The 8,805-nt window shown below is 42.8% G+C and overlaps 1 protein-coding gene across 7 annotated transcripts in view; it reads left to right on the top strand.

The window, feature by feature from the left end:
- The first annotated feature begins 73 nt into the window (after positions 1-73).
- LOC109478312 (heterogeneous nuclear ribonucleoprotein D0-like) overlaps positions 74-8,805 on the top strand; it is a 52,374-nt gene continuing 43,642 nt past the window's right edge. For 3 of the 7 annotated variants that reach the window (XM_019779794.1, XM_019779791.1, XM_019779792.1), the window contains exon 1: positions 948-1,204. In XM_019779794.1, the coding sequence (XP_019635353.1) occupies positions 993-1,204 (212 nt within the window). In that variant the 5' untranslated portion in view covers positions 948-992. Of the gene's footprint in view, positions 237-920; positions 1,205-8,805 lie in introns of those variants that run through there. The other 4 variants (XM_019779797.1, XM_019779796.1, XM_019779795.1 and 1 more) reach the window with 3 other exon arrangements.

The following is an 8,805-nucleotide window of genomic DNA, read 5'->3' as shown; positions in this document are numbered from 1 at the left end:
TGGATGTTGTCTAAATACATGCTTCCTAGCAACTGAGGTCGTTGACCCCGAAAGGTAGGGTCAATCCCCCATAATGCACAGCGTTTCCTGTTCTTGGGTCACGTTTCGAGAGTACTGAGCTGATTTTTCCCTGCAGCAATTTCAAGTTCAAGTTACCTCTGATCATCCCCTTGCCTCTTTAGAACGGATAGAGACCCAAGGGTAGATATGGCAGCAAGTGAGGAACCTGATGACCGGTAATGAAACAGTATTACTATCTTTCTTCATCCGAGAACCAACGTCTAAAAATCGACTTGTAAGTGGGAGGGCATAAGAAGATGGACGTAGAAAAAATACAGCCGGTTCCTCATTATGCGCTTTAGTAGAATTGGTTAAGTTGTTGTTGTTACTATATATGTATTTATGGCCGATCTTACCTTCCTCGTGATCGCATCTTTCTGGATGTATGAAGGAGGCCTATTTGTCATATTCCTCGCTATCTGTGACGTGAGCATTTTCACTGCGTCAGAGCCTTGGAAGACGAGTACGTGTGAAATTTTTGCAGGAATGGTTTTGCCGCCAACGGCACCGAGCGACTTTCCCGCCATGTGATAGGGATTGCCCAATGGGAACAGAGGTTTATGTTTGTCACCGAAAAACAATAGTGCTCCACCCAAAATGTCGGCTCTTTTTTCATGCTACGGGACCACAAAGACATTTTCTTTCACTTGCGACGCGAATATGGCGCTCGATTACGCAGCGAACGTCGTGCCGAAGCCAAATAACCGTCCATTCTGATCCGTGGGAAATGGTTTCAGACTCAGTAAATGGCAAATAAAAATTGCATAAATATGCCTGAAACCAAGTACGTAATGCAGAATCTGGCCAATCAGATCGCTTGTATTTGATTATATCATTTCATCCAGCCAATAGGAAGGCGTATGCAAATGAAGGTTAATCATATGTAGGCTGGTTGCGTGGCGTGTTCTTTTTTCGGCGGTAAATCGCACAAGATGGCGGAGCAAGTGAACGGCGAGCAAATTCAGCAGAATTTGGACGACATGAGCCAAGATCTTATGGCCACAACAACAGAGGCGGTTGCCATCGAGCAGCAAGAGACCGATATGACCAACTTGACGGGAGACGGTAGCGCGGCGCCGGTAGCCGGCGAAGATGTGCCTCCCGGAAGCAAAATCAACTCGACCAAAGATGATGACGACGACCGGTACGCGAAGTTTTTCTTTTCTGAAATTGTAGTCATGAAAATTTCACGACCTAATGTGATTTTTCTGGCGGTTTTGTTGGGGGTTTTCTGGTATTTAAGAACGTAGAGAAGCCAAGTGGTCGCAGGTTGTAGCGGCCAACACGAGTCGCCGTGTGGCCATGCCGTGGCCACGCCACGCTGCTCGACAAAGCCCGAAATTCTTCCCGTCGAAATGTATCCCATTGTCTCTATTGTCCCTATTAAAGTCCGGTTATGTGGGCACAGATATGTTTCTCCCGCAACCCATGGTCCAAGTCGGTAGTTTTACATGTATTTCTCCATGAAAATTGTGGTGTGAAGTTGACCAATCCTTGCGAAATCGTGCGTAGGTTTGTTCAAGGGATTTACACACCAGTGTGTTGGGAGGTTGTGCACACGAGGCCGCTTGCAATTTACAAACCATTATTAGGATGTGATCTGTGTATAATGTGCCCCGAGGAGAAACGAAATTCTAAAACTACATCGCTAGCCAGGTAGTCACCGTGTACGGACCTAGGGGAATCGTGACCATCAGCATTTCACGTTTTTATTGATGCGATACCCGGGCCCAAACTCAATCAGCACGCACTCGTCCGCACTCCATTCCAACTGCCGAACTTATTGCCTGACCCGCAATAACTGTACAGCATGACCATAAAACTGGCTCCCACTATTTCAGCGGCAACTTTTTACCAGCCATTTTCTCGGGAAAGCCACAAATAGGACACCGAAAATGTGGCATTTGAGAAGTCAGTTCTTCCAGGATATGTAATAGATATTGGGGCTGTATTAGCATGTGAAGGGTTTGAAGAGAGCCCATGTGCTTGTGCCAACTGCTGCTTTGTTTCCAGACAACCAGCATATGGAAATAGTATACCGGCATTAAATTCGTCTTGCATTTCATGACACAAAGATTTCGGGATCACTTTTTATCTTGAGAAATTGCCCAAACCATCCACACTGAAGACTTAAAACTCTGTTCATGAAAAATTTAGTGGGATCCCTTCCACAACCACACAGCTTGTAAAGCCCACAGCTTCACCGTTTTATCCATGTATTCATAGCAAAACAGACCTTGAGCTCTTCTCAATTTGCTGGAAAGATCCAACAATCAAGTGTGGAATTCCCCACTGAGGGGATTTTGGCTGTGACTGGTCCAAGTCCTGGGATGCCGGACCCATGTGGCCTTCATTTTGAATGCCATTAATCTCCTTGGGTCAGGCAAGTTCCAGGGAGGCAATCTAGGCTTAATGTTTCTTTTCCACATGACATTTCATGGCACTCCTCTTGGGGGTGACCATAATGGAGTCCCCGTTCACCCAGCCAAGATTTCCATTTTTTGCCCAGAGGAGGGGGATGGTAGGAATCACCAAGAAAGTGATTCCTACCCGCAGTATGGTGGGCAAGCCATATGGTAACTCCCACACGTACATAGTCACACACTTTCATGAGGGACTTGCGTGGATGTAAAAATGAACTGGAACCACTAAAATGTAAGAAGTAAAACACAAATTCGTGCAGATAAAAGTTATGACCACCTTGTGCAAGAGGACACCAATGTTTCGTGCGAGCCTGAAGCGATGAGAATCATGTGTCGGTATTATGTCCTCAAAATACAGCTACTTCAGACCTTGTAACCCCTGAAAAGGCTGAGAGAAACTGTACCCATGTGTAAAGATGTTTTTTTTACTGTATAACGACCACCTGATTGTAATTATTGCAAGGAGACACCAGTTACAATCAATAACATATACTGACAAGGCAGTGTATTTCCCAATACAGAATTCCTGTGCAAGAAGGTGTAATGTTACACATGTATGATAACTGTCCTGGAAATTTAAAGATATAGATTTTATCCAAGGCAATAAACTTGAGATGAACAAGTGCCATGAAGAGTTTGAACAGAAAGTTTTATTGCACCGTTGTCGTAAATGTGATGCGTAAAGATTGGGGCTGTAAATGTGATATGTGCAGATCCCCCTGCGTGTCGATGGTAGGTCATGTGCAGTTGCTGGTATTTTGGGCGGATTCATACTAGGATAATGTTCCAACCCATCCTGTGCAGTGCTCGTGTGGAATATTGACATTTACAGAGGATACGCTCCGCAGAGAAGCAATATTTAGGAGAAAAAAATGCCAAGTCCCACAGTAAGCTTACAAAGTTACATGACAAGTTGTGTGCTAATTAATGTTTCCCAGAAGTGTTGTAAAGCGTTGTCATCACTAGGTGGTAAAATCCCATTCCAGCACCAAGCACAGAGCACATGGCATATTCGTGTAGCACCCGGCTTACTTTAATATAATGTTCAGTTGTAGGAAGGCCTCTTGACGGCTCATCTTGCAGCGGTGACAAAGAAATTGATAGAAGCAATCCTTTCAGACTGGCCTACGGAGACATGTTGGCGTAGGGTCCCCATCATCACGTAATACAATTTTGAATGGGGGATGATTAATAATGGATTTTGGTTGAGGCAATGCTTTTAATTTTTAAGTCTAGTCCAATGGTCAACAAGATTCTAGAGCATAATTATCGTAGGAACATGAACATGGAAGGGTCACATAGTAAACAAGCTGGTTGTTCTTTGTCACAAACTGACAGACATTGTAAACTTGATACATGTCAGTCAGCACATGAAAGAGATCAGGATTTCAAAGTTGGCATCTGTTGAAAGAAGATCTATTGGGAGTGGTTAACTAAAAACAGAAAGGAATCATCAAGCTGTCACTTGGGGGTTTAATTCTTTCTACAGCAGTAAAAAGAGGTAACAGACAACTGTTGTATTGGTACCAGATACAAGACAATATTGCTTTTCAGACCAGCCAGCATGGGACGAAATCCAGACAGATGTCACATGCATGCGGTGTTCACCTCATGGGCCTGTGGTTTTGATTATTACACCTTGGCTCCCTGTGTTTATGAACTTGGGAATAAGGTTTGTACGTGGGGTACCTAGGCAGCCACATGGTTTAGACTGGACACTTCCCCCGTGGATCCTCTCCACTGTGTGGTGTTGTTGGAATGTGAAATTTTCCCACTATGCCGAGGCATGTGGAGGGGTCATGTTGGGCAGCCCCATCCATCGCTAACAACGCTATCAAAATATTGAAGAGAAGAACCACCACTAGGTCGGGAAGGATCCCTACTTATTCCTGGCTTCCGCGTACACGGATTCTGTAACAAGGTATTGAGAGGAGTAAAATGGTCCGCATTTTCTGGGATCATCATCGCAGGGAACACGGCTTTGTCATTGGGCAAGAGCCCGATGACGATAAATTTGATTAAAAGAGATTCGCGCTCAAAGAAAATTTACACAGGCCTGGATGCAGATGCTATTGTATGATTTGTAGACTTGGAAAGGTTGTACTCTGATTTGTATTGATTGTGTCTCTGCCTTGCCACATACCTTTCTTACAAGTCGAGAAATCTAATTAGGAGTGACTATTTTCAAATTAGCTCAGTGGGGTATGTGAGGCACACGTATGCCTATGATACTTGTCCAATTTTCACACTTTCATGTTTAAAACTGGGGCAAACTGTCATCCATGGTCAAGAAGGAATTCAGGCATGTTTGTTTTAAAATGTTTACATTTGCTTTAAAATTTTCACCGAGTTTTTATATGAAATCTGGGAGAAGCAACGCCGCTTATTCAAAACACATTTTTAAATGCGTACAAAGTTGATTATGATCACATGATGAAGACAGGCTAAAGTCCAAACAAGCGACATAAGTGGCTGTAGTGAAGTTATTGTACTGGTTGAGTCTGTTTAAAACCCACAGTCCATATTCTCCAGGATGTTTACACAAGACCACTGTTCCTTTGTTTGCACGACTTATTAGCTATTTCCTACCTTGGCACCTCATTACTTCCAATGGCCACAAACACTGGGGATTTTCTCTCCTTTGTGTGTAATAAATCTACCCATTTTGACTGTTGTCATGCCCACAGGTGTCTGATTGGGTGGGAGGAAAGACATTGTTTAGAGTGAACATTATTCATTCCCAGGCGGATTTTCAGGACTTACATATCGTCAAATGTACCCAAAGCCCACAAAGACTAAATCTTCTGCTTTATTTTCTCATTAGCATGCGACACACCATTTTTCAAGCCTGTGAAAATGGCCGTGTGAAGGGATATTATTTTGTACAGGGAAGATTCGAGACTGTCCCATACCCATAATGTCATGAGAGCACACAGGTTAAAGGTCTTGTAGTTAAGTATTTTTCCAACAGTCACAAGTCAAAAGCACAAAGGCCAGGCTGTTAAAGTGTTCATTCTCATAGTATGGATAAAACCTGAAACTGGAAGTATTCTTACCCATGTCTTACTTGTACTTGTACTTGTTGAGGTCTCCTCGAGTCAGTCGTTCGAGTGGCCTGCGCACAGAACTCGTCTCTTCCTCAACAGTCCTCTCCACTCCTTCCTATCTTTACCCATGTCAGGCCACCATATTTTCACCACTCCTTCCTATCTTTACCCATGTCAGGCCACCATATTTTCACCTAGAAGCCTAGAAATTACTAGAACTGTTCTAGTTAAAATGAGGTGTAGGTATGCATCTTGCAAAATGTTTCTAGGCGAAAGGATAGCACAATGTGAGTTATAACAAATTTTCATGGCTAGACTAGAGCCTCCAGGGTAGGGTGTAGGTGTTCTGGTAGAATCATCAGTCAACTTAAAAGTTGACATGTTGGAATGGATATGCTTGTGTTTGTTTGTATCTCCAAGTCAACATACTTTACTGCAGATGTACATCAATTAATTAGTGAAATGTGGGCGGCGGCAACCCTTTTGGTATTGACATTGTCGTGTGTTAACCTTTGTTTATGTCTGGTTACAGTCGTCCATTCTGTATCAGTGTGTGCTCTGTTGTGTATGAACCAGTTGGGTATGAAATTACAGTTGGGTGTGGTGAATGGAATTTGTTGATGGCCCCTAAACAATTTACCTTCCAGGCCCCTCCCATGTTGTTGTGAAGTTTTCAAGGTTTCAAATTCACCACGACTCCTCGCATGGGCTGCCGGAGTGTGAAAAACGGAATAAATGCAAGACTTATAAATTACAAAGTGCATAATTCATGCTCAGATAGCTGTATGCAGGGAGACCATCTGGTGTTAATAGCATGTGATTCCTAAATTCGAGAGTGTGTCTGTGCAAGCTGCTTTCTACACCCCTAGCCTTGAACTATACGTGTGGCAAAATGTGCTGCTTTGGGAGTCATAAATACATGCATCACGGGTAATGTTTGAGCTGCGAGGGTTCAGATTTATGTGACGCTATTTCCCAGCTAAATATCTTCGATTAGGACGGGCGCGATGTTATCTGGCGTCATCATTACCTCACAAGGTGTGACGAAGTTCACAAACAGGGATAAGAAATGAGCAGGGGATCAATCAAAAGTGTTCTATGCAGCCGTTGTCACGGTTATTATCAGGATGGGTGCGAGAAGATGTGAAGACGGATGTGGATGCCACGATTGTTATAGATCCCCAACGTTCAAGTACTCCATGTTGTAAAGCATGGATCAAGGTGTCCTTGACAGATGCAATGATAAGTCCAAAGATCAGATATGATTGACGGTGATCCAACGGGAAAAATGTCTCCATAATCAATATGTAACTGTCCAGGAGCATTTTCACAACTGCTCTCTCACAAAATTTGCAATTGAAGGATATCGTCAAGCATACATCTGCTTTGCCCACTGGTGATGTTTACTCTCTCCAAGGCAAGGTTTGGTGATGGGCACATATTTTCCATGTGGAAGTTCAAAAGGTTAGAATGTGACTTTGGTCTCCCTTACATCTTGTAGTGAAGTTTGTGCCGCAGATGTGGGCAAACGTGGGTGACTTTGAGGGGGTCATGCGGAATGCCCCCTATGAAAGTCCCACTACATCTGGGATCAATTTGGGGAGCAAGAGACTTCAGCCAAATGACTGTGTGCTTTTCTTCCCTGTTGGTCCTAACTTAGCATGCCTCTCCGCTAACTTGACTTTCAAGCTTTAAAGTAACGTTTCCGTTTAGTATAAACAACAAGCCAGTCTAAGACCAGTTAGGAAAGCTCCTTGAAGAAGTGGGAGGAAGCCAATAGGAGCTGTAATTTGTCCCAGTTGAAGACCTTGTTGATTCTCTTGAGAGGCAGCGAAGTATAATAGCACTTGTCGATTCTTTTGGTTGCCCCCGCCCCTGGGTAAATACTGTACAACCTGTAGTGGAAACAAACCACTAGTTCCCTTTCAAGCAGCTCTGAATCTAAACAGGATCTTTGAAACAAAAATAGTCAGATGGCAGAGATATGTTATAATTGCAGAGGTAGGGTTGAAGATAGAGGAAGTATTCCCAGTGGATTAGAGAAGATGAGTTTCCATATTACTGGAGGGAGGGAGGGGGGCATGAGGCTAGGCTTTCTGTGGAAAACCACTACCTGAATGGGTTGTATATTGGTAAACCAATTTCCTCATGATGAAATGCAATCTACCCGAGGACCTAGCTTGATGGGAGGGTTTGGTATTCAGTTGTTTTGCATCACAAATTCATATACATGTATTAAAATTACATTTTATATTCATTTGCAACGATTTTTTGGCAATAATACTGAATGTTTTTGTCTTGCTGAATATGAATGGTTTAAGCTCACATGATACAATAAAATTGTCTTCAAAATCTTATAACAACCTACATAGGAGGTTCCCATATACAGAATTTTATATGGGGCATTTCGTATAGAGTAGGTGTGACTCAGCATGACTGGCCAAATTAGGGAATTACAAATTTATGCCTTCTCTTGTGTCACATCAGTGAGCAAATATTGATTTCATAACTTGTGTCATGATATATTACTCGATTTAATAGAAAGTTCTTTTATTGACCAGATAATTTTGTGTTGGTATTTTTAGAACGGAATACTACTTTTTTTTATAAAGATTGTGATTTAGTAAATATCTGTAGGTTGTATTTTACTGTACTGCACAGAGTAAGCTTCAAGCATTTAGTATTTCAATGAGATGATAAATTATGTGTAACGTATGAAGTGCAGCATATGTGTGTGCCTCTGCATGAAACCAGGGTAGCCACCGGTGAAACATTACAGAGTCAACACGGTGTAAAGGTGAAAATTTCAATTTTATTGTGCCGGCATCATAATGGCCACCCCAGGTGCGAATTGGCATTCCCGTCGCGTTGAGCCAAGGACAGGCATTTTATACCCATCACCCTCCCTTTTCTGTGTAAAACGGTAGTGCTCGTATAGCCCTTTCACGGCCCATAATTTCCCCCATCCAATTCGCCGCAGCATCAGTGTCGAGCATAATTGGATCTTTCACATAATTGTGGCTTTCCTAATGTGATCAGACACTGCCCCTTTGATGACTTTTTCTGTCTTTCAGTCAGCGTCTACAAAATAGGTCCTGTCATGGCGATATGTATTGCCGCTTTGTGTGTTTTGTTTTCGTTTCCACGGGCTACATCAAGTGACGTTTCCACTGCTGTATAGAAATTTTGCCATTCCCATAGACACATTCAAACATGGGAATAGTTTAAGGGGTAAGATAGATTGATATCCTTTGTGATGAAAATTATTTGAAAAA

This window comes from Branchiostoma belcheri, unplaced genomic scaffold (genome assembly GCF_001625305.1).
Source record: "Branchiostoma belcheri isolate BF01 breed outbred unplaced genomic scaffold, Haploidv18h27 scaffold43, whole genome shotgun sequence".
NCBI lineage: Eukaryota > Metazoa > Chordata > Leptocardii > Amphioxiformes > Branchiostomatidae > Branchiostoma > Branchiostoma belcheri.
The sequence above is the reverse complement of the archived record's forward strand: the minus strand, read 5'-3'. Positions and strand labels throughout refer to the sequence as shown.